Source organism: Protopterus annectens, chromosome 15.part0, assembly GCF_019279795.1.
Source record: "Protopterus annectens isolate FY-2018-M chromosome 15.part0, PAN1.0, whole genome shotgun sequence".
In the NCBI taxonomy this organism is placed as follows: domain Eukaryota; kingdom Metazoa; phylum Chordata; order Ceratodontiformes; family Protopteridae; genus Protopterus; species Protopterus annectens.
Genome location: NC_056749.1, coordinates 140,815,822 through 140,842,930, shown reverse-complemented (window position 1 = coordinate 140,842,930; position 27,109 = coordinate 140,815,822). Strand labels below are relative to the sequence as shown.

At 38.7% G+C, this 27,109-nt stretch overlaps 1 protein-coding gene across 2 annotated transcripts in view; it reads right to left on the bottom strand.

Annotated features, from left to right (window-relative positions):
• Positions 1-27,109, bottom strand: part of DIAPH2 (diaphanous related formin 2) — a 5,354,951-nt gene that overhangs the window by 2,987,251 nt on the left and 2,340,591 nt on the right. For both annotated transcript variants that reach the window (XM_044057628.1, XM_044057629.1), the window contains exon 17: positions 25,279-25,393. In XM_044057628.1, coding sequence (XP_043913563.1) covers positions 25,279-25,393 — 115 coding nt within the window. The remainder of the gene's footprint in view (positions 1-25,278; positions 25,394-27,109) is intronic.

Sequence of the window (27,109 nt, the reverse complement as noted above, 5' to 3'; positions counted from 1 at the left end):
TAAAACTTCGAATGTTCTAATATCGACCCCTAATTCAGCGAATGCTAAAAATAGCGAAGCTGCAGAACACCGAATTCTTTCTTAGGGAAAGAATTTGGTTGGCCAGTTCTGTGGCTTCTTTATTTTCAGCGCTGTGGTGGAAAGCTACGGTTCAGGTAAGTGTGCGATTGTGTGTATGACAGGGTTAGGGCACGGGTTAGGTGAGTTAGAGTTAGGGCGCGGGTTAGGTAAGTTAGGGTTAGGGCGCGGGTTAGGTGAGTGTGCGATAGTGATGGGCCTTAGGTTTAGGGTTTGAGTTAAGGTAAGTGGATAGATAGTAGTGTTATGCACAGTTTAGTGTAAGGTTAGATGTAGGGATTTAAGTGCATGTGTGTGTGGATTGATGAGGTTTTTCTGGTGTGCTTGTGTTGTGTGTATGTGTTTCGGAATAGCAAATTTTTTCCTTGGGGAAAAAATTTGCTGTTCTGAATGTTCGATATTTTGTGGTTTAGATATTTTAGGTTCGATGAAATAGCGTTCACTATTTTCATCTTTTGATAGTGTGATATAAACGCTGGGATCCATCTCCAAGGAAGTTAGAGTACCACTGTACTCGGCCCTCATCAGACCTACCCTTGAATACAATGCCCCCTTTGGCACATATCTAACCAGACAACACTTGCAGTAGTTGGAATGCTCAAGAAGAATTCTCACCAGGAGATTTCAGGGCAAAAGTACCTTGTCCTACACTGACTGCTTACAGGCGCTCTCTCTCTCTTTGTAATCAGTCTCCTGCAAGGTGCTGAGAGAAGATCTTTGCCAGGCGTACAGGGTGTCCTCAGATCCAGCCTTGATGAAACTCAAACAGCACCAGAAATACTAGATACAGAGATCTGAACTTTGCTTGTGACATAAGCAGAATGCACTAGGCAGATACACAGGTGCCTCAAAGGATCCCCACTATATGGAATAGGCTCCTCAACCATGTAAAAAATCCCTGACCCTATTCAAACAAAACCCTGACAACTGGATAGGAAATTGTAAATTTACCCATGCCCCTTATGACAGAGACTGACAATAAGAAAAGTATTATTCTAACTAATATCCCCCCTACAAATCCCTGGTTACCTCTCTGCTAGCATGCCCCCTGTATAGACACCCATGATCCTTGAATCTTAAACGGTTTGGGGTGTGCAATTAGGCTTGTAAAGATCTCAGTGGTCATTAGCTTAGTGACAACCTATAAACCTACGAGTCTTTAGGTGGTGATTGTAATCATGCTGCATGAGTTTCTGGGAAGTGATTGGAAACACGCTGCTGAGTCTCTGGGAGATGATTGGGAACATGCTGCGTGAGTCTCCGGTAGATGATTCGTAATGTACTCCATGAGTCTCTGGGAAGTGACTGGGAGCACACTGCAAGAGTCTCTTGTAGGTGACTGGGAACAAGTGGTTGGTAAAAATCTTGGTCAGGGGGTGACTGCAAGAATTTATTTCTACTGTAACATTTCAACTGTGCAAACCACTTGTTTCTGGTTAGTTTTGTCTTTGGACTACTATTTCGAGTTCCTGGGGTACTGGTGATTGAACTATATGTGGTTAGTCCCTTTGGATAACCTTTTCTACCATACTACATTATATCTACTAGTGTCATGATTCTATCTGTAAAATACTAGTTCTGTTGATGTAGACATTGTTTCCATGTTACAATGCCAGTGACAAAATCAAATACAGAGCAGAAGTACAGCCGTAGGATCATAGCAGGTTACCAAGCTATCGACCCGAAGCAGAGCAGAAGTACAGCCATAGGATCATAGCAGGTTACCAAGCTATCAACCCAAAGCAGAGCAGAAGCACAGCCGTAGGATCATAGCAGGTTACCAAGCTATCGACCCGAAGCAGAGCAGAAGTACAGCCATAGGATCATAGCAGGTTACCAAGCTATTGACCCGAAGCAGAGCAGAAGTACAGCCATAGGATCATAGCAGGTTACCAAGCTATCGACCTGAAGCAGAGCAGAAGTACAGCCATAGGATCATAGCAGGTTACCAAGCTATCGACCCGAAGCAGAGCAGAAGTACAGCCATAGCATCATAGCAGGTTACCAAGCTATCGACCCGAAGCAGAGCAGAAGTACAGCTATAGGATCATAGCAGGTTACCAAGCTATCGACCCGAAGCAGAGCAGAAGTACAGCCATAGGATCATAGCAGGTTACCAAGCTATCGACCCGAAGCAGAGCAGAAGTACAGCCATAGGATCATAGCAGGTTACCAAGCTATCGACCCGAAGCAGAGCAGAAGTACAGCCATAGGATCATAGCAGGTTACCAAGCTATCGACCCGAAGCAGAGCAGAAGTACAGCCATAGGATCATAGCAGGTTACCAAGCTATCGACCCGAAGGTCATTTCAAACCTAGGTGCTTCATCCCAATGTAATACCATAGATACTCTAGTCAATACCCAGGACTGTATTTAGTAATGACTACCCATATCCATGAGGGTTGTGGGCACTATCCCCAGTATGAATTAACGGTGCCCCTTCCATTCGTCCAGGTTCCTTTTGAACAGTGCCATAGAAGTGCACTGTTTCACATGAACTGACAACCTATTCCAAAGATGCGGCAGTTGCTGGTAGACAAATCTGTCCCTCCAGCATGTCCTGCTCAAGACACAGGCCATTTTAGGTCCCTGGAACAGCTAGCTCTAGTCCCGTTTGATTTACAGATATGCAGTGAATTCATTAGATTTGGGTTGAAGACTTCTCTGTAAGCCAGGCATAATTCTCCCCTAAGAAGTCTATACAATACCAAGTACAGTGACAGAAACTTTAGTCGGTCTGTGTAAGGCACATGCTGGAGTCTCTTAATCTTCTTTGTTAGAAACCTCTAAGGTCTCTCCAATTGCTGCAGGTGCTTTGTGCTGTGCATGCCAAAAGGGGCGTTATACTCAATTATGGGTCTGATTAATGACAAGTATAGTGGGGTTACAACCTCCTTTGCTCTTGAGATGACGCCTTTGCTAATCAAGTGTGCTACACAGAAAGCCTTCCTTACTACAGCAGATGCATGGTGGTCAAAGTTAAGATCACAGTCTACTTGTGATCCCAGATCCCTCACCATTTTGCAGGTACATAGGGTACTGTTGTTAATTTCATAGTGTGAAAGTACATTCTTTTTACCAAAGAGAATGCTGATGCATTTCTTTGTGTTTAGTTTGAGACCGTGACTAAGATACCAATTATTAGTCTGCGTAAGACCCTCCTGAAGTATACTGATATAATTTATTGATTTGACAATTGCAACCAGTTTGTTGTCATCCACAAACTTGGTCAGCCACAGCCCCTTAGGTTTGGCATGAACTTCTGAGAAGTATATACTAAACAGTAGGGGGCCCAGCACTGACCCTTGGGGCACCCCGCTGGTGACAGGTCTACTGTTTGATGTGGAATCAACCACTTTGATAGTGTGTGAATGGTTTGTGAGCCAACTGGCGACCCATCTTATAACAAAGGGGTTTACATTCAGTTTAAGTTTATCGGTAATGCCTGAATGCGGGATTGTGCCGAAGGCCCTGGCAAAGTCGAGGTATGCTGTGTGCACAGATTTACCCTCATCAATGGTCCTGGTCACATTTTCAAAGAAATCTGTTGGGCTTAACAGGCAGGATCTGCACTTGCCAATGCTTAATTGGGTCAGATCCAGGGTTTGGAGGTTACCTATGGCTTTAGTTATGAGGTCCATGATGATATGCTCCATGGCTTTACAGATAAGGCTCATCAGTTATGGGTCTATAATTCCCCTAAGCCACCTTTGCGGAGGAGAATTACTGTGGCTGTTCTCCATTCCACAGGAATATAGCCTGTGGTTAGCCTGTGATTGAATACGGTACTTAATGGTGATGCTAGTTCATGTTTTAGTTTTCTTAGAATATAGCTTGGGATGCTGTCTGGTCCCATTGAGACTGTTTTTGTTGTTTTTTTTGCCTTGGGCAAGGCTTTAATGACCTGCTCTTGGGATATGTAGGGGGAGGGGCAAGGTTTTGATAAGTTTGGAAGGGATAGAGTGGAATTCTCACCAAATCTGTCTGCCAGCAGGTTTGCTATCTCTGCGGGATCAGTGCACGACACCATTTAGTCACTAGTTTGGCACATGCTTGGGTTCTACCATTTAGGCTGAGTACATAGCTGAAACGGCCTTATGGCTATCCTTGGCTGTAATTGCCAAAGTTACCCTTAGAGGATTTGACATGTTGTCTTATTTGTCTTTTGAGGCTGAAGAGGGTGCTTTTCTACTGTTGGGGCCTCGCCTTAGTTTTCTTAGACAGCAACTTTTTGCATTTGTTGTAAAGATTGTCAATGCTAGATTTAATGTAAGCTTTGATGTAGTTACTACTTCCAGCTGGGGGTAGGGCTTGGAATGCATTTAAACCTTCCCTAGGAAGGTACAGTTTGCTTTGGTGAAGTTTTTTAGTCTGACTTCACCCTTTGTGAGTTTTGGTGTTTGTGCCAGTTCCAAGGTGACTGATTTGTGTTCAAATTTAACTAATGAGGATCTGACAGTTGTGGTGGTGCATCTGTTTGTCATGTTAGTGAGGACCAGATCTAATATGTTTGTTTCTCTTATTGTGATTTGAACAATTTGTTCCAGGGCATTTGAGTTAAAGTCAAGGAACTTTGTTAGGGCTAGAGTAGGTTTCTCAGTTGATGGTGGGATAATTGAAATTCCCCATAACCAGGGTGTTTGGCAATATCTGAATTGACTCCAGTTTGGTCAAGTAGGCCTAGTGCACATAATGATCCATGGAGGGGGATCTATAACTGGCTATGACTTGAATGGGGGTCTTACCCACAGTAATCTGAACTTGGAGTAACTCCATGGAGTTGTCCTGTCTAACCTGCAAGGCCAGGGTACTCCCTGAGGCCTTGAATCAGGTTTCTGTGACTGCATAGACAACTACAACCTCCAGTGACAGGAATGCTTCCATGGTGTGCAGTTTTTGGTTTAAGCTCCTAGTGTTTAACAGCATAACCCTTACTTTGTTATGATTGGCAATTTTCACATGGGCAATCTGTTTTTGTTCCCTTGCCTAAAAAAAAGGCAATATGGAGGAGGCAAGAGCCTTTGCCAGCAGCCAATGGCCTAGTGGTGCCAAGTGCAAACAGTCTTTGGCAAAGCAGTGAGGTTTCTGAGGAAGTCTTGTGGCTAAGACGAAAGCGCTAATGGTGGTTGCTCCTGTGATTTAATCGTATTAAAGTGGATTATTTGGTTTACGACTGTGGTACCTGGACATTTCATTTTATTTTTGTTGGATTAGTTTTGATTTCATTTTTCTGGTTGAAAGCAGTGAGGTTTGTCAGCCATGTCATCCCAGGCTTACAGAAACTGGATCCCCTTTGAATGACACCAAAAACTAAACCAATTATTGAAATTGATCATTTTTTGTTTATACTGTGGCATCAATCTAGGTAAGGCTAATATGTTGCTCCAGGCTAGGGACATACCTGCCAGGAACATATACTCAGAGTTCAATCATATCTCTCTTCATATAGTCCAGTTAGGTATGTCTCGGGTCATTCACTCCAACATGAGCTATGACAGAGTCATAATGGCAGTTGTTGCCAAGAGACGCAGCTCACTAGCAATACTTCTAAGACCAGAAATGTTCTAAAGATGTGGACTGAACTAAGGTATTTAAGGGAAAAATTGTCAAAATGATCTGTCCAGCTATGGCACACAATTGCGCGGCAGTGTGTGGTGCTGCACGATGTGCAAACAAGCAGAAACCCTCTCAAACACAGGGCTTATATGCCATGGGGGCTGATAGATCTCTATCGCTAATGTGTGTTTTTTCTGTCTAAGTAAAACTATGTTTGTGGCTATGCACTTATGGAGTTAATGAGACAATGCAAAACAACAATCTCTGCATCACGGATGCAGAGTGGAGTTTGGTGGCTGGTGTGCAGTGCTGCACGTGGACATTCCTCATAGCTTCATTGCACAGTCCTAATGCCAGAGGAGGTTGCAAATGCTTGCCCACTGACACCACTTTCCCCAGGCTTCTAGCTGGCCTAGGTTACTTAGGATGTAGTTAGCACTGGTCCTGTGAAAGTGATAGCCTCAACCATTTTCATATCCTATCTAAGCCAGAAAGCAAATGCCAGTCAGGGTGAGCTGAATTAAAAAGCAAATAAAAAACAATAACAGTGTTTGTGAAATAGTGGAAATTGTACTGTCAGTTGACAGGGAGTATATACTGGGAAATATGGTGTGAATATGTCCTCGGGTTGGGTGAAATGTACAAGCTCAGAGGGTGAAAGCTGTGAACTACAAGTAAATCTTTAACCTGTAATACCAAGTTAGCCCTGCCCATTGACATTTGCAAACTATGGGATTCTGCTGAAGTCATACCCCCAAAAAATGCTTCTGAATCCACACAGAAAAGGGACACAGTTAAAAAAAAAACAAACACTATATGGCAGTTCCATGGAGCTGAGAGAGAAAGCCCTGATTGTACTTCAGGTGACATGAGTTTGAAAAGAGACTCAGATGCCTGTAAGAGAAGGCAGCTATTGGAGAACTTAAAAGAGACGTTATTGGGGAGTACACTGTTCAGGGGGATGGAATATTTTACCTTGTTTACTTCTGAGTGTTGGGAAGGGCTGTGAAAATCTCACTATCCTTTCAAGTCAAGTTACAGACAGGGAGTTTGTGTATCGCTCTGTTTAATTTTAATTGTCTATGCATGAATGTTAGAAGTGTAAGATGGTCAGGGTTTTACTATGCAGTCTTTTCACAAGAGACAAAATATGTATTCTGCATCCTTTTGTTTCTTGTGTCACTGTCATTACTGTTTCATTTTGTGTTTGTGTATTATCCCACAACCCTCTTAAATGGAAGGATTGCTGAGTTGGTGCCTATGTAAATTATATGCCAATTAGATAACCCTGATTGAGAGATGTCCCTGACTTTCAAGTTCTTTGTCGCAGTTTCTACATGTAGATGTTAAGAGTTAGCTCAGACTCCCTGTACTGTACTTAAAAAGAAAGCTTTCTCTTCCCCAAATGTACAAGCTTATAGTTTCTCTCACTAAATGTCAACATTCGTACATATACATTTTGTCCGGTACAGAAATTAAGAAACAGACTACTATCATAGCTCTCATCTTTCTTTGTGTAATCATTCTGGACAAAGCCAAAAATAATGGGTATAACAAAAGCCCAAAATCCTGGACAAATTTTAAGTACTGCTCATATAAACATAGCTGTTAGAGTAACAAATTTTATTTTAACATGCATGTTCTGCACATCAAGTCTAAAACTCTAATGCAAGGATAATAGATTCTAGATTGAACAAAGCATGTGAGCGAGCGTGGACCAATGCTGGCAGACAGTGTATAGGTGGGCCTAATGTGTGACCTTAAACAAGTCATTTAACCAGACAACTGTCTTGGGCAACTAGGAATTAGGCCAGAATCTGTAATGGTCTCCTGGACTCCTTGCTTAGTAACTACCTACGAACTTAATGATTTGCCAGAAAGCCACATATTTTGCAAGGATCAGACCAAAAATATGAGGAAAAAATCTGAACAGTCGGTATAATTCTTGATAGTTGACAGGTATGCCAGCTGTGGCACAGAATTTGACTATTAATGGAAAAAATAAAACATTGGCTCCCTTGTGACACTACCTCAGTACCTTTCATAAGAGTTAATAGTTTTGAACAGCCGTGTGCATTATTTACTCCCAACAGTACTCAGCTTATAGACATATTCTCACTTTCACATAAAACGTGCATAGAAACTCTTCAAGAGCAACTTTCAAGTACTTTCCAACAGGCAAATGTTGAAAAGTTATTCATTCTCATAAAGTGACATCACTTATGCAGAAAGGAAAAAAAAATTAGAATTCAACTATCTTAGCACAACTGGACCACAGACCCTTTGCAACAATGAGCCATACTAAAAGTGTGCAATGCAAAAATACAACAAAGAGAGAGAGTACATATAAGACTACACTCAATTTCAAAATGATACCCCTCTACATTACATACATGCATCATGAACAAATTTGTTAAATATAATCAGGACCATGTGCGATACAGATACAGAGGGTGCGTATTATTCAGTATGACCAATCATATGCATAATCCATGAGCAAACACTTTAGAGAGTACCCTGGATTAAACCTACCAAAGAAAGCAAACAACAGTGCACTCATTACTGTCAAAAGGAACTCAGCAAGACCTGGCCACGAAGCCTGGGTTACTATATGAATAGCAACATAGCAAATGCAGTTATGATTTAAGACATCCTGAAGGACATTTCTAGAAAAAAAAAGTTATTTATAGTAACATTGTAGGGCTACGATAGTAAGTCAAAGAAAGGGAAGGTTTACAGTTACTTAGAGCAGCATTGTAAAGCAAAACAGGAAGAACCTATGCATGTCAGAATAAGCAAAGCAGCCAGGGTGAGATGTGGTCATTATTTTCAACTAGTCAGACACTAGTACAGATAATGCCCACTGCCATGCTATATTTTGCACTGTATATTGGAAGAACCAGTGAAATTATAATAAATGTGTTAGCTCATGACATAAAGCAATGTATAAAGTATCTGTCGTAAAGCATTTGCTGTAAGTCAGTTTGAGGGAAGCAGTCGGCATCCGATGCCTGAAAATGTTATTTAATTGTTGGATGTCAGTGCATTCTAAACTGCAGGTGTAATTACTAGGAAGACAGAGTGAAATTTGAATGTTTGAGCAAAAAGAGGACCTTGTTATGAGAGGGAGAGAGGATACTTCCTGGGCTGTGTAAAGGGTGTGAGCAGAAGAGGAACAATATTAAGTGTGAAGCCATTTATCTATGATAGGGCGGTGGGGAACAAGTATGGGGACAGAGTTTGTAATGATTAAGGAGACTCTTTGATGTTCCTATCTGCTGCACAAGGAGCCAAAATCCTCATATTTTATTTAGCATTATTTGTAGCTTAGCAACATTTACAGGCAAACCCGTGCTATGAACAGGAACAGTATAGTCTCATTTAGGAACTGGGACATATTTTACCACCCACATTTGCTTCCAGAGTTATGAGTCTTGTTACATTTTAGGCAATTTCCAGTTCTAAAAACTTTAATTACCAGCTAGGGTGGTGTGTCAGTGAGGCAGTGGATGGAAGTCAAACCATAATCTGAAGTACTTAAATCAAGACAACAAAGAAATAGAAAAGCTGTGGGTATTACAGAGTATTGTACACAATGCTGAAACATTAATTGTTTTTTGGAAGTTTTGAGCAGCACCAATTCCAGCCCATTATAAATAAATCTGGAGGAGTTTCTGAATGAATAGTACATCCTGGCCTGACCTTAGTAAAACCAAATTGTTACTGCACATTGTTAGCCAGGGGTAGAAAATGTCTACATGACTAGCTTTGATTTGGTATTGTAATGTAGGAGAAATATACCTGCAGTGTGTCTATGAATATATGTCAGGAAAAACAGTTAATAATCATTTGTCATCTGTTTCTGGACCAACTAACTTTGCATGTTAACAAGAAAATAAAAAGTCTGGTGTCACAATTCCATTATATGCATCGAGAAGGCAGACTTTAAAACAGAGCCAAAGGGAAGCCCCAATAGTGTGATATCAAAAGAAGAGAAGATATTTTGTAGACTAACATGGCCAGTTTAGCCCTTAAAGAAGCCTGGATTTCTGATGCCCCTCCCCCTCAACCATCAACCCCTCCTTCTGAGCCATCCCATAGACTGGCCTTTTCATTCTGCTGGAGTGAGACTCTATGGAGCCAGGAGTGTGATGTTACCATCTGCTTGCTGGAACCCAGAATTTTGCTTTAAGTCTCATGTCTTCTGCTCATTCTCACTATTATCCAAAAGTTGATGTACACTCAGTCTTTTGAAATATTCTTGCCTCTATGTCCAACAAATTTGACAAACCCTGTACCCCTTGAGACAACACTTCTTGGGGGATCCCTGGTTTCCACCACTGATTCAGATATAGAAAGTATGTCCAGACAAAACTCCACACTTTCTTTCCCTTGGAGAAGTGGTAAGAAGGCTACCTCATCAATCAACTCTTCTCCATATCAGCTCCAGCTGGTGTTGGAGATGCTAATCAAACAAGGGTCCATCTGGGTGGTAGTCAGGGTTTCACCCTCTATTCCACTACAGTTACTATTACCTATATGGAACACTTTGGATCATTTGAATGGCCTTTGTCTAACCCAAGCTTCTCAAGTTAACAAAATAGTGATTTATGGCATACCATGTCAAAGACATATCTGAAATCCATACACAGGGCTCATATGAGAAGCCCCTTGCCAACTGTGCCATAAAATTGTTGCTAGCCTGTTCAAGGTAGATCTGCTACTACATCCATGGTAAAAGTCATCATACTGAGAGAGAGGGATGCAGGCCATACTCATTAAAAATGGAACAACTTGCCCATACTGTGTGGCCAAATATACACCTCTACTATGATTTTCATTAATGACAGTTCTGGAAGGGATATAATTATATTTTTCCAGGAAGGCAGTATGTGACCACAGCAGGAGGAGGAAAGAAGATACATTACTGTAGTTATACTATGGGGGATGGAAAAGATAAACACCAAAAACATTATCTGGTGAAGTCGAATTTTTTTTATATCCGTAGCTGTAATTTTATGGAACAGGAGGTGTGAAGCAATGAAAGAACTATGCAGACTAATAGGATAAAAGTCTGTAGGTGTATTTTGGAAACTGCTAAGATGTAGCAGAGCATGGAAAAGAAATATACAGATTTAGTCTACTAGCTATGTAGATGACAAACTCAGTTTACCTAAAAGAAGAGAGAGAGAACAGAATAGCAAAACATTTACAGGAGTCCCCGGTGATATCCCCCGACATTGCACTGATACAGTACGAGATCCTCTGTTGACTTTACTTACCAAAGACAAGATTGGAGAAACTGTATTTTGTTGTACTTTCATTCACACTTTATACCATTCTCAAAGTTTGGATTTTAGGACCATGGAAATTGGGAACAAATATACATAAAACCATTCTAGTGGTGAGCGATAAAATTAAGCTATGAAAGTAGGTAAGAACTGCCTAGAAACGCTATGTAATCACAGTATTAGTACAGGAATATAGCAGGGGGTCACTCAGGAATATAGCATGGGGTCACTAAATGCAAGCAACGGTGCGCAGGACAGGTTCATTTAGAGTTGACATAAGCCTTCTTGTAAAACTCAGAATGGATGGGATGATTTTTATTTAAAAAAAAACAGTTCAAAGGACAAAGGTCAATGGAAGATCTGTGGAATGCATCGAGAGACCTACAACACTCATATGTTTACTATAAACCACCTACAAACAAATAATGTAGTGAGGATATCGACAGACCTAGAACATTCTAGTATGTTTGTTATAATTCAGTTGAAAAAAGTAAAGTATTGGTGATATCATGAACAGATCTACAACATTCTGGTAAGTTTATTATAATTCCTCTGAAAACAGATTGATGATCAATTACTAATTGGGAAAATGAAAGTATAAACTAGTTAGGAAGGGTCAAGGTCATAAAGCAGTTGACCTACATGCTGGCAGTCTTACCCAAGGCATTTCAAGTTAGTCTCATTAAAAAAAATGTAAATTTTCCGATCAATTTACTTAATGTACAGGATATAATGAAGCAACATCTTTACACAAGAACTTCTGAGTAAGTGATTTAATTCTCCATGTCTATGGGACTTCTTCAGAATAATTTAACAATTCAAATTGTTCCAGTTTATAAACCACAGTAATGGTTGCATGCATCCATACCGCCAATCAAACATTTACATTCATTTGACTTCACTAAAAACACTGTGTATACAATATATATTTAAAACGTCTAAAATAAATGTGCATTATATGGGATGATGGCAACTGTACTGACAAGAGGAGGAGGATAGTCGAACATAATGCCTCAAGTGAGAACCTACCGCATCCTGGTGTATGAGATAGTTAATCATCCATTCATTCAGAAAGGCATTCTGTGCAAAGAGGAAGGCTGTATAAAGTATTTGTGAACAGAAAAGCACACTGCCACCACCCAGTCTTGGACCAAGTCTGACATCTTATCTAAAACGATGGTAGCATATTTTGTAGGCTTAAAGCAACTCTGTCAAATGTCTACATATAAGGAGATTTAAGCAGTGAAACAGATACTGAGCTAGTCACTTCTACTGTTAACAGAATTTTGGTTTGGGTGCCAAGTTTTCAGCCCTTAGGAGAACGTGTAAAAGGCAGGGTTTCACAATGAGGACAAGATTATCTGAGTGTATTGGAGATAAAGGTGCTTGACAGACTTCAGGAAAAGTTTAGTAGGAGACATTCAGATGGCATTACATTGTTGACATAATTTAAGGGTTGGGGATAGAATGTTACCAAGACCATCAACTTCTGGTGTTACTAGTTTACAGGCCAGGCTGTGTGGTGAAATGAGGTGACAGAGATGTATAGGAAAGAAGCTAATAAGCTATGATGTCAGCAATAAAGCAGGACAAGAGAAGCAGGAAAATAACCGCAAGGGAGTGAGAGACATGACGACTGTAACCTTCAATTTAAAACGGAAACACTAGACTAATTACAGAATTAATGAACTGCATAGCAACCGATTTTAGTCAGTTCTTTACATGCTCATAGGCAACTACTGGGATAGCTGTCCTTGTAGGCCATTTTAAGCCTAGCCAATTTCCATTTCATGAGAATCAAACTCTATACTTTGTGTATGTGAGGTAAACCCCTTGACCATTATAGCAAACTCCTAACCCCCTAAAACAAATGGAATTTACATAGCTCAAATTAAACAGAGATTCATGGGTAGTTACACAGCAGTCCAGGAGACCATGGAAAAACCTCTCCCAAATTCTCAATTGCCCCCAAAGTACTCCCCGGTTAAGTGACTTGCTCAAGGTCACACAGTAGGCAAATGAAGGCCAAGGAGAATCAACCCCTCTATCACAGGCAGCATGTTGTTAAACAGCTCATAACCCTAATCCTCTGCTCTAACTGCCAGTATCTTCCAAACCCACCAAAGGGTTCAAGAAAAACTTGTCTTATGTAACTAGCCTGAAACTCTTCATTTAATAATGCAGCATAAACAGACTGGAAGACAGTTTCTGTCAACTGGCAAACTGCAGATCAGCAGACTATCTGTGCAGGTGCACAGGCCCCCTTATTTTATATTACAGACACAACCTTCAACAGGCACATCAAGCAAATTGATGAAGAATAAGCAGAAACAGAGCTACTCCTCTTCAAAGCAGTTCTTGGCCCCTTTTCTGGTTTCAAATAATCTCGGATATTGACCTCTACCTAACCTCACTTTTTCTTCTTATATAATAAAGAGGCAGACATGACAGGTATTCTTTTTCTTTGGGAGGGTGGCCTAAGGTTAAGGTGTTTGCCTTACAAGCACAAGGTGCAGGGTTTGAGTCTCACAAGGGATAATTGGCTAGGCTTAAAATGGCTCTCAAGGGCAGTTAGCTTAGTACTAATCTATGAACCTATGACATCATCCAGTCAACATTTCCATGCTGAAAGACTGAACTTCTGACAAAATAAAAGCCCAAGATGGCAATCAAAGCCTTAATATAACATACAACTAGAATGCTTGTACAGTGATACTGGTTCCATGCCACAGAATTACTTTCTAGAAATATCGGCTCTAGCATGGTTTAAAAAAGTGAAAAAATAATTTCATTTTACTGAAAGTGAATTTAAACAAAAAGAACAAAACAGATATCAAATTAAGTTTAAGTCCACAAGATTTGTGGAATAAAACGAAAAATGTATAAGGAAATGCCTACAAGCCTGATACGGTCTGCAAGTAGAACTACGGATGAGCTGGAAATATAAGGATGCTTTTCTGCAGATCTCTACATCAATATAATTGACAGAAGAGTGATGTGAAGGAAAGGCAGCTCCCCTGTGAAGACTGCAATGCAGAAAGCAAATAAATGGCACTAAGAGAGGAGAACAGTTTTCCAAAAAGTGTCTGCTGACTGCACATACACTGAAAAATATGGTGTCTAGTTCTGCAGGTCAAACTAGGAGACTGAATCACACATCAACATACAACCGTCATATAAAGCAATGTATATGACATACAACTATGACTGCAACACTGATGCACCATCAATAAAACACAATGCACATGTCCTAATGGATTGCACACAGTTATCTGCATAGCTAAAGTCTGTTCAAGTAAAACACATTAGTCATCTAGAAAGGGTACAAAACGACTTTGCAAGCAACAGAAATTCAGCTGATGAAAACCTTTGTGTTGACCATCACTTTGATTTGCATAGTTAGTAGGAATGAGCACCATATTAATGAAATAACCTCTTCCAACTGAATTAATGAGCAGAAACAACTACTAAATCCTTGTCCTGAGGTTCGTTACCATCATGGCCTCCAAAGGTACCTTTATTTCACATAGAGATTAATATAGAGGAATACTTTACAAGACTGGATCAAGATTTGTTTGGAAAAGGATCATAAACTTCTTTAAATACAATGTTTCTTCCTTAGCATGTTTTAACCAACTGTACCAACACATTACTGCAGCTTCAATGATGCATTAATTGCAACAACAGAACATCACATAAAGAAGGTATTTGATGTAATACAAACAACAAAGACACTCTAATGTGATCGGTAAAGAACATAATGAACTTTGCACCAAATATGGATGTTACTAAAATTCTGCCAACATTTTCCTTTTTACTAACGTAGGACCAAACTGTACTTTCTGCGTTTGCATCATTAACACATCCTGCTATTCTCTGTTTCTGTTAATCCTAGGCATGACATCCCAGACACAAATACCTTTCCAGTGCTGAAAGCACAGTTCACAATGATCCTGCCATAAAATCCACTCTTTTATTAAAAAAAAAAAAAAAAAAATACACATAATCCCAGCTGATGTACATATCCCTTTTGAGAAAAGAAGATGAAAACACAAACAGAATCAAAGTGGCAGGCTATTATTATAGCAGCAAACAACAGAACACCAACATACTACATAACAACTACTTTATACAAAGCATCTACAACAGGTAATTCATATAAATTAATACCAGAGGAGGAATGCCTCTGTGTTTACAAATAATAGGTTGCAGACAGGAAACATTACAAATTAAACAGAATGTTCTTTTTTTAAATTGTAGTCTTTTTTTTTTTCAAATTTCTCATCACAATAATTTCCTTACAGTACATTAATTTCATGCAGTTCTCCTCTACCTATTAAGAACCAAACTGAAAAGGTGCATTTTTGTTACTATAATCATTCAGCCTTGTGTATGAAATGATAAAATGACACCTGAGACCAATGGGCTCTTCGAGCATTGTGTTTTGTGACAACTGTGTGTGTGTCTGAGATGAGGTGTACTGTCAGAAAGTGTAAAACACTGGGCAGCTTTTCTTCAGACTCTGTATCTTCACAAAAAGGTCACAATTTGACTTCCCAACTGTACATGTGAGTTAGGAGTTAACACAAGTATAAAACTACACAGCAAAGCACAGAAAACATCACGTTTGCAAGTGCTGGCATTTACAAACACATATATATATATATGTGTGTGTGTGTGTGTGTGTGTGTGTGAAGTGCAGGAAAAAATGTAAATGCGAATGCTAAGGCTGCGAAGTCATCAGGAAATTCCGGTTATCGTTCAACTAAACTAGACAGTAAATATAAGTTAAATACTCAAGTAAATCACATTCTCCATCATTACACCCATGTGGAGTCCATCACAAAGTTTCAAATCCACACGATAGACAAAGAAATGAGTCTTTTGGCTTTTCCTGGTTAGGGGTCGCCACAGCGGAACTCCGGTCCACTAATGATTGGCAGTAGATTTTTACATGCCGAGCTGCCGGCCCTGACGCACAACCGAAGGTACGCCCATTCACGCACGTCTCCACACAGAAGACGCTCTAGCTGAGAATCGAACAGGGCAACATCTTACTGTGAGCCGACAATGCTAGCGCAGCACCACCACCGCAGTGCTATGATAGACAAAGAAATATGGATTAAAAATTAAGGTGAGGCTGTACTAACAAGCCCTTTATGCACATCCGTATGAGCTATAGCTATGACCACAATAAAAGAACAAGTTGTGGTTTTAACAAAGCAGAGCACAGATTCAGTAGAACAGATCACAAGCAGTGCAGATCCTTTCACCAAAACACTTTTCCTAGTTCGGGCCTTGCTCCTCAAGGTCTTGGTGGTGGTGCTTAAATAGTCTGCTCTTTTCCTTCATGTACAACCACGGTACATACATGGAGTAACATCATCTACCATGGCGATGGCCTTCCACAGATTGTATAAACCGAAGAGGAGATACAAAATGCAAACACTTATTAGGGTCACCTGCGTTATCCTTAGATATTAGTCCTGGTGGCATGACAGAAAGGGCAGCATGTGGCAATAATGACTTTGCTGCTTTACAATAAACCCTCTGTGTGTATGTACTAGATATAATAGCACAAGACATTTAAAAGACATTTTAAGCTAATTCCAACTGTTTGCACTGTTACAACTTCTGCATCTCTTGTCTAATTTACATGAATGCATCTGTATAGTACCAGATTACTGATGCAAGACTTTTTGCCAAACTTAATGGGAAATGTATCAAAAGTTATGAAAATACATTTAGAAAAATGCTCTGAAATGATTCTGGGGCTGGCATGTTTAGAGGAGGGGATAAGTCCTTTATCCTCCTGACTTGACTGAGACAGTACATACGAATGACATCGCATTTATCTTTTGGGCATGTATCTACCTCATTGATGTGACTTGTATAAACCTTATTAAAATATAGAGTAATTCAAATGTCTTGAGCAATTTAATGATCAAAAAATTAATTTAAATTTCTGATTGACTTTACTATTTTCATTATGTGACCTGAGAAATTAAAACATTTTTCTTGGTGTACTACACTTTTGCATTTCTACATCTATTACATACCGTGTGCCACAAAAATCACTGGATATACTTGGACCTCCACACTGAAAACAGAATGCAAATGATAGTTACGTTATCCAGGTATTCCGCAGCCTTTATCACACACAAGATTCATGTACAGTGGAATGTTCTGCATTTCTTTAAAAAGATGTTTCCAAACATTAGAATTATCTTGAAAAAAGAACATGAATTTTCAGATCAGCACAAAATACATTTTGCATACTGTAAAAGTAATGCACTTTAGAATCACACTTTTCCCAGCACCTCACAATGGAGTTTATGTATCAGTAACCATTCCACAATCCTTCACTCCCACCAACTCACTATAATGCAATTTAGTGCAAACCTGCACCTAAAGCATTTCTGTGAACAAAGCCCAGTGAACAACAGAAGGTCATTGCTTAACTACTTTATAAATTACAAGAGATTTTGCTAAGGGTAAGCATACCTTCTTTCATCAAGATCTGTCTATACCACCCTAGGAAAGAATTTACCCAGAAACTAGAGGTCTCCTCATTAAACACCAGGAGAGGCGAACTGAGATACAAATAATACACATAATCATATTAAGGGAGATATTAAAGGAGCTTTCCTAAACTGGAAGGTCAGAGAAGGGAGAAGGCAAATACAAGTAATCCAAACAGTTTACGTGAATGCATGCATTTCATTTGTTTATGTTATTTATAGTGGATCCAAATTAATTTTAACTATACATCATGTACCTTTAAATTTAAAAAAGTTTCCTCACCACATGACCTGTAGGGAATCTATTTATTGTATTGAATGATTGTTGTATATATCTGAAGTCGTCTACTACTTGTTAGATTAAAGAACTTATCTTTTATTATGTTTTTACTTTGTATTACTAAATCGCTCCATCGGTTCGGCTTCTGTGTTTTAAATTCTTTGTTTAGAGCTCATGTTAGTTTCACATGAATATATGTACCTTTAACTAAATGATGACATGTATTTCTTAATTTTTTGAGTGGACATTTTCAGCATTACTCTGTTAACACTCCGCACCCAATGAGAAACACACGCACCCGCGCACACACACACACACACACACACACACAAATATCACATCTCCTTTTCCCATTTTTCAGTCATAACAGTATACTGTCAATCTCAGTCAGAATTACATTTCATATAAATACATACAAAGAAACATAACAGCTTTAAATAGGTGAAATAATATAACAAGAGATACAATGTATATGAACAAAACCACTGATTCATTTTTAGATCAAGTTAAAAAAAACTACTAGAATTGAATTACCAGGGATCACATAAATCACAATCACTGCTTGCTACACAGCTGAGACTTAAGGGTGTCCACTGCTCAGAATATGAATACAAGCATATGTCATAAAATAAGGGCCAAAACTAAATTCAAATTCCACTGAACAGTCATACAGGAAGAGTCATCTTCACATCTGAGAGATGGAGAAAAGTGGGTGACTAACAGAATGGAGAACCTAAGTACAACAGCACATTATGTTAAACATTAGTGAATTTAACACATCTTCAGGTAGGTCATGACAGAACGCAAAATAAACAGAAAGCCAAATAATTGTTCTAGGCATCACTGTTTGCTGCAAAAATCTATCCATCCAACAGAACTGTATTACATCTACCTCAATGAATCCTTATACAGGATGTTGTAGCAGCAACAATACATAATTTGCTGTGGCAAGATATCACTCATGTCAAAAGATGTCATACACAGCTTTGCAGTTTTAACTTCCATTCTCATGGGGCTTGAATGCCATTAAAAAACTATTCTGACATTTTCTTTATATAAAACCTAATGACCTGACAGAGTAGGTAAAAAAAAAGTGACCGTTACAAATCTTCACTACACACAAATAATACCACAGATTTAACAACTTTGACAGATTTTATTTGTTGCTATCAGTGTACAGATTCTGTTAAGTGATTTTGCCTTACACCCGACCTGGCTGTACAAATAAAATAAATACTCATTGTAAGTCCTCTTAACTTGGTGTCTCCTGAATATATTTCTTACTGTTTTCATCTGCAAATCCTACTGTATAGTTTACTCCTTACTTCATAGACATAGACACACACGCACAGACATACATACATGCATGCATGCATATATACAGTTTGATTACATTAGAAATCATTGAAAAAGAATTAAAATTAATAGAAGACATCAGCTAAAACAAAAGTAACTTAAATGGGCTTTTTGCAGGGAAGCAAGCAGCCATGCATTCCTTCATTTGTCTCCTACACCCCTTTACGTCCGTATACTAATTCCACTGCCAGACAACTACAGAGAGAATAGAAAAGAGTGCACACAATGAATCACTACTGGAGGAAAACAGAAATTGTACAAGCAACGATTGTTTACATATAACGATACATGCAAGTCCAACCTAATTTACATTACATCACCTGACACATCAAGGTTTGTGTTTTAAAAACAACATCCTGCATTTCTGTACATCCTGATTCCTATCCAGGTTGTTACTGCAAAAGACTACTAACTTGATTAAGGACAATATCTTTCCTCGTTTCTTTTTCATTCTTTTTACTTACTGACCATCAGCCTTACTACAATGAGTCTTAAGTCCATTTGTTCTGTGGACAGCAGCAGTCACTTGTTGTCTAAGCAAAGGCTGATTAGAGGGAGTAAACATCCAAAAAGGCAAGAAGGTTGCCTATGACCTGCTACACAGACAGGGAATTCCTACCCAGTGGCCTGAGGGTCTTCTTTCCCCTGAAACCAGACCCACCCACTGGTATGGGTCAGAAACTAATGGTTCCAGGCTAGAGAACTACCAGATGTTCTCAACCCTACAACTGCCTCAGTGCTGCCACTGAACAATTTTACCCTGGAAGTTGATTCAGCTCAGTGTCTGTGACATCATCCTTTGAGGATTATGTCACACAGTTCATGTGACAGGGCCTTAACATGAATATGATTACGATATTAAATGCAAGTCAAAATTAAAAATAAGGAAGTATTTCAGACATAGCATACAAAGATCTATATACTACAACACAGTAATATTAAAGGACTAGCACAAAGTACATTAATGGAACACTGGCAAAACATCCATTTTCTGATAATTCCCCTTATCCTTTTTTTCAGCATTATGAGGATGCTAAAGCCATCCCATGAGGTCACTGGAGTCATGGCATTGAAACCCTTTCTAGACAGAATGCTAATACTTACTTTTAAGAAAATATTAAAGCACTAGAAATAGAGACTTTAATAAAGGCTGAAGTAATCACATGCACTGACGACTGTGGAGCTTTCAGCATGCTGCCGAGTCATTCTTTGTAACATGTCTGTGAGTTACTGAAATGAAAAATGTCACACCTGAAGCAACCAGTTTCCCCGAGGACCATGATCATGTAGGAAATGTTAAAGACATGTTTACTGATGAAGGCAGCACAACAGAATAACTATGTGATTGCAATTGTATACCTGGGCAGAGAAAGACATTAGATAGAGTGGTACTAAATGAAGCTTTGGATTCTTGAAGAAATGTATAGACCTGATCGAACATTATCAATGAGTCTTAAAATGATCCTCTTAAATCTATCTGGAGGGACTCAGAAGGTATTTGTCATAGTTGTATCTAGACCCCTTAGCTATAATAACATGACAATCATCTGTATATTATATTAATATGGGTAACAATACTTGACAAGACTTAACTAGATTTGTATATTCTTTTCCCAACCCGGAAAAGCTTGGTATTTCTTCATGTTGTAAGACTAACACATTCAAAACTAGAGCACTGGCAATAAATTATCAATGTGATGACTGAGATAAGAGTATTGGTTCTTCTGAGAAGGTCTACATATTACATATTTAGCAGTTTAGCCAGGAAGCTCGGTTGACTAAGATATTTAAGGAACTGCTGAAAAGACTGAGGTCTGAAAGAGATAAAATTAGAGTAGAATTATTTGAAGAGATCAACACCTTTTCTTCCCAACAGCAAAAACTCTGATAATGTTTCACCGAAAGCTTTTTTGATGAAAATGGGAGAAAAATCTTTTTTTTTTTTGCAGGGGGATAAAGCTCCTTGTACCCTCCATACTGGGGGGACACCCCACTCCCAAATGTAAATATACCTACTCCAAGGACACACAACGGTGAAGTAAAGAGAATTTTCCACCAACAGTGAAAGAACTTTCAATGAAACATTTAGCTGAAATGTAAATCACTGAAATTATTGATCTATTCACAAAATCCCAAAACAGAATATATCAGTAGAATTTTTCTTTGTTTCTTGTAATGCTGTATATTCTCTCTTGTCCTTCGCAAATGACACTGAATGTCACTTTTTGAAGTCACTTAAAAAAATCTGATGAAGGATTCTATCTGAGAGGGTGGAAAACCTCAAGTGCTTTGAGATAAGCTGGTGGCTAAACAGGTTAATGTTGAGTTGGGAGTGGCAGATCCAAATTTATAACTGACATTTTTTTGTGCAAACTGAGCCATGTGCAGATAAATGGAAATACGTGACCAGTTTAATGAGATGACAACAAGGAAGAGTTTGTCAGTCTCTTTAGGTCATACTGAGGAAGAAATGGTGAACTCCCTGATCAGAAAAGGAAGAAGCCCATAGGGACCTTAAAAGAGCTACTGAGTTATAAGGACTTCAACATATAAACAAACCTGCTTCTGCCTGCTAATTACAGTGATATCAGTGTCACAGCAGAATGGTGTTTAAGGTCTTGAAGAGCCAAAAACACTAAGATACAGCTAAATATAATCACATGTGGCTATTTGAATCAAACTAGACGCAAGGTTGGCTTAACCAGTTCCTTGAGTTTGGGATTTGAAGGAACACTTACTACTGCAAGAGTCCCAGGTCTGAATGAGTTGATGGGGAGTATGTCACTTGTCATGCCGTCACAGACTGTGACCAGCCAGGAGGTGAGAGTTTATTAAACACAGTGCTTAGAGTCCTGAAATATTTCAAAGGCAAGGCAGTAGACATGATGAAACAAATGTTGCATCAAGGACAAGGAAGAAGAAACCGATTTTAAAAGATGGGGATAAGTAGATCATGAAATCTGGGAACCTTATAACATTTGTCTAGAAGCGTTCAGAAAATTTCTATAAAACAGTAAGACTGCAAGAGATAGAACATGTGGCAGACTTAAAATGCTGTGACTTTATCACTTCTGCTCAAACAAGTGCCTTCCGTGTGTCTGGTGCACTTATCTTATTTTTGGTAAGGCACCTAATTTTGAATTGGTCACTGGACCAGTATATTATAGATATTAGAGTTGCACATACCCAACTGTCTTTTTTTTTTTTTTTTTAACTGCAGTAGTTATAAGGAAGGCACAATGGCCCTTATGGCATTACTGAAAATCATTCTCAGAAGCAGTGCGGCTATCCCCCCACAAATACAGGCACACTCCTATTGCCCTTCTACACCCTAGTGTGCCAATATTTTGGTTACAGACCACTATGTAACCAACATTCTCATCCATTGACTAGTGTGATAATCAGTATATGAATAAAAGTATCTGCTAACGCTTTCATGGAATAAGAAATCCCCACTCCATCTCCACTAACAAATGACAGACTGTAAACTGGGAAAGTAGTTTTATGATTTTGTGTTTAACTATCCCAAATAGAAGATTTAACTGCCTTCCAGTTCTAATTTAGACTGACTGAAGGCAGCAGAAATTTGCAGACAACTCAATTTAACAAGTGGAAAGGATTTTGAACCTTAACATGCAACCTTCTGAGACCACATGTACACAGTAAATGAAAACAATAAAAGTTTTTATTTCAGTAATAGCAGCATTTATGTTTGCTTTACATCAAATTGTATTAACAGATTTTCATTTAGCAAAAAGAAAGGAAACAGAATTTCCAGGATTTTGTTGCAGCCGGGTTACAGGAGCTATCAAGGCAGCATTAGATTGCTGGGGTGTTACATTGGAACATCGAACAAATAAAATCCCGAATCGGATTACATCGAACACCGAAAGCTCATAATTCCAAAAACGGAGTTTACGAACAGCAACACTTGGCCATCTACTCACCTGCGCAAACTGACACTTCACAGCAGTAAACAAAACCACAGCTGTTCAGTCATTCCAACACAATCCAGTGAAGCAGCACACAACCATTCTTCCAATACACAACGCAAAACACACAAACTACAAACTATTCCTTATGTGGGGGGCTGCGTCCCCCACACCCCCTACTTATATATACCAACTCCAAGATCACACCACAGCATTGGAAGCCTCAGTTATACGTACGTTATTCATATTACTGCACATTTCTCACTGACCTCAGGATGTGTAGCTTCATGAAGGCCAATCATGTACGTCTGTGGTTTTCGGTTTCGGAACTCTGAGCTTTCGGGCTATTTGCGTTCAATGTTCTGTGTTCGATGTAATGCGATTCGGGATTTTGTTCATTCGATGTTATGATATATACCCATTGCTGGAGTCTTTTCATTCACTTTAATTGGGATTTATGTACCATCATTATCCTGATGTTTTGTCATTTTAGTTTATCAAGTTATAGCATTTAAGTAGGACATTTTCTAAACACCTTTACACCACATACCTCACTACCCATTTTTTCATGCCGGCTGTCTCCTTCATCTTCCTCATTCCTTCCCTTTTTCTTGTCCTGTCATTGTCTTGATAATCCACCCTGCTTAGTAACAAACTCTAAGTTAAATACACAATGAGAGCCACATAAATATTTCACTCCTAGGAGTTAACATTCCCACCAATATTGCAGACATATTTAAATAGGACGTTTCCACAATTACAATTGTGCACTTTACTGTACTAACAATACAACTCCTACCAAAACTGTAAAACTCCTGCAATGTTTTTGTATTCATATTGAAGGAGCGGTTCTTCGATGGCCTCTAAAGAAAACGAGCTCTGCTCAACTAGACATCCCAATTTAAGAAAATAAACATTTTTTTAGTGGTTCAGAGCCAGTAACATATGTAACTGAGTCAACCCCAGTTAAGATTAAAACTCCTAATAACTTGGAAAGGAGCGTTTTTTTTTTGTTTTGTTTTTTTTTAATGTAAACTATTTTCTGAAAATGCTACAAGCTGCAAGTCTGAGAAGATCAGGAGGATATCATGCAAAGAGTAAGAGGATGGCCAACTTGATTGCATGAAACTGATTTCAATTTTTTGTTTCTTAAGCAGGTTAAAAAGAAATGTTTGAATTATTTAATTTATGGAAAGAATTACTGTAATTGTTGAGCAGTTTAGTAGCACTTAAATATGGTACTTGAGTTCTTTATGAGCAGCTACAAATAATTGTATGCTAATCCAATGGATATCTTCAGAAAAAGAATTATATAGATTTGTAAATATCTGACAAGCAGACCACCACCACTGATGATAATATAACCAGTCATCAATGCATGTACGGCACTATTTTTACTCAAAGATGATTGTTCCACTTAGGGTACAGATTTATATACATATTTGGTGACCATCTGTAATGGAATATTAAGTAACTGTTTAAAGAAAAAATAATTATTTTCTGTTCAAGTAAAAAAAAAAAAAAACATACAATAAAAGTGAAGAGAAGCTAATGAGTCCACTTGAGTATGCAATTAGATCCTCTGTGGGTGTGCTATACTTCACCTATGTCACAACGTGACCAAAATCACTCTGATTCAAATATATCATTTGCCGTCTCCACTAGTCACTATAGCAGCATGACCCATTCCCCACCTTTCTGTCCTAAAAAAAGTTTCCATTACAGGTGAAACTCGCTGCTGTTCATCTGCCTTTCCTGTCCTCCCTTCAGCAAACATCCCCTATATAATTTCTTGCATCACTCTTGTATAGCCGCTTCCTTCTCCTCCAGAGCAAGTATTTCAGGAACAGCCAGTTCCTGCCAGCCTGTCATAGTTTTACTTAGACAAGTATTTTAAAGTTGTAGCAGCTCTCTGCTGCACATGTAACCATCACAATGTTTCTTTTCAAGCAAGGCAAGGCCTCCAGTGCTAAAGTGCAGAGTGTGGATTTGTGTCAGTACCTTTTTCATAAGTTGAAAGAGAGTATATGTCTCTGTCTGTATTTCCTATCTACTACTAATAATCATGACAACTGGTTCATCAGAAACAAAACAGGATAAGCCATTTCTTGCTTTAAATACATACATCTAAGCGGAGAACAAACGCCTTCTGTTGACGCAAGAGCATCAGTAAAAGAAAGATACAGGCAAAGAAAAGACACATGCAAATATTAGAACTCTGACAAACAAGTTAAACCAGTGAAGAGAAAACTGATTTTGTTACCTCTCATGTGAGAAGCAAAGTGCATGGCCAGCTTTTTAAAGAGATCTTGGCTTTCAAATTTATCTTCTTTGACTTTGACCCAGAAACAATTTGGTGATATTTCCATAGGTCCGATCTGAAATAAAAACAAAACAAAAAAAAAATTACACGATGCCTTGCAAATTGTCATCTTACTAACCCTGTACTTGTGTGGGACAGGAAAATGCTGTTTTGCTTATTTTTATTTTATGTATTTATTTATTGCTTCTTAGCACTAAAGCATTAGGCTACTATAGTCCAGCTCTTCATTTCTTAAATCATATACCACTGTTTATTAACCATTATTTAATTCCATAAAATCAGACAGACTGACTCCATTACTTCAGGTGCACAGAGAACTATTGTCAATTATAACAAGTTTATTCAGTTATATTTCTGAACACAAGTAAACATAAAAGGCATAAATTATAGGGAAAAGGCATCAAAGGCATAATTCTGCACAACAGTGTCAGCCCGATTAAAGAAACATACAAGACACAGTTTAAACAGTAAAGCAGTCAGCAGACATGCATCCAAGAGGATATAAACATGTTATACTGACAAAATAAGGATTTAAACAAACATGGCAAGAAAAAGGCATGGCAAGAAACCAGTGTTCAATCCAGCCATGCCATGACAAATGGACACACAAGATTATGATCAGGTCTGCAGTTTTAAACAGATTATGTTGTTGAGACACAGATGCCAATACACCTTTGATAGTAAAGCTCAAGAGGTAAATTGAGGCATCTACGTGGAGAACACATAATAAAGGGTAATAATCAAAGAGACCCAATCATAATTCTTTGCAGTGCATGGAGCTGTCAATCATCCATGTACTACAAGTAACAGGAAAAACATCTAGGATTGCAAAGTATTTTACTGACTTTGAAACCCCATAAATCACTTAATATTGTCAGACAGACAGCAGCACAACTATCAGCTTTCTTGCTTTAAGAATTCTGCACAAATACATAAATAACGAGGGGGCAAAATAAGAGGCAGTTTTTAAATTTAGCAGTTACTAACTTAAAATGTAAACAGAAAAACACGTTTTTCATCAGTATATATTTTCGGAAAAATTAAAAGTAAGAAACTCTAATGTGTGGCATTACTGATTGCAATCCTCAGTGAAAACGATAACCAATAAAAAAAAATTGAGGGAACAGAGTAAAAATGCAAAACAAACTTAGGGACAGTTGAGAAGCATGGACTACAGGCATTAATAAAGCTGTTACAGTTCTTTGTCAACAGGCACTGTCCACTGTTAGTCCCTAGTGCAAGAACTGATCATAACTGCACATAGGTGATGCTTAACAATTCAACCACCCCTTAAGTGATAATACAGTCGGATTTCCCAGTTGGAAAGTTATTAACAAGTTTATTTTTTTCCGATATCAGAGTGTAAGCTACACAGACACTTATTTTCCATATGAATTTCTAAAACTTGAATATGCAGCTCATTTTTCCCATTTCCTGCTATTGCACTATTACTCGACAGATTACAGTGTCATTTAATCACATTTAACTGAAATCACCAGCATTTTTTGTGCCCAACCAGTAAGTCTATTTGGCTTTACCACCTTATCATCAAAATAACTTCCAGCTGCTATACCTTTCTCAACAGTTTCTAAGTCAAACTATTGCATTCCAAGTAAATTTTATAAACCAAACCTTTTTTTTAAACTCTCATTCATTTTACAACCCTGGATTTCTTGGGCATTGAACCCCCAGAAAATGTAAGCTTGGAGCCTTGTGCTACCTTCTGCATAGTGCATCCAATGGCACCTAAATGCTCCTGCATTCATATGCT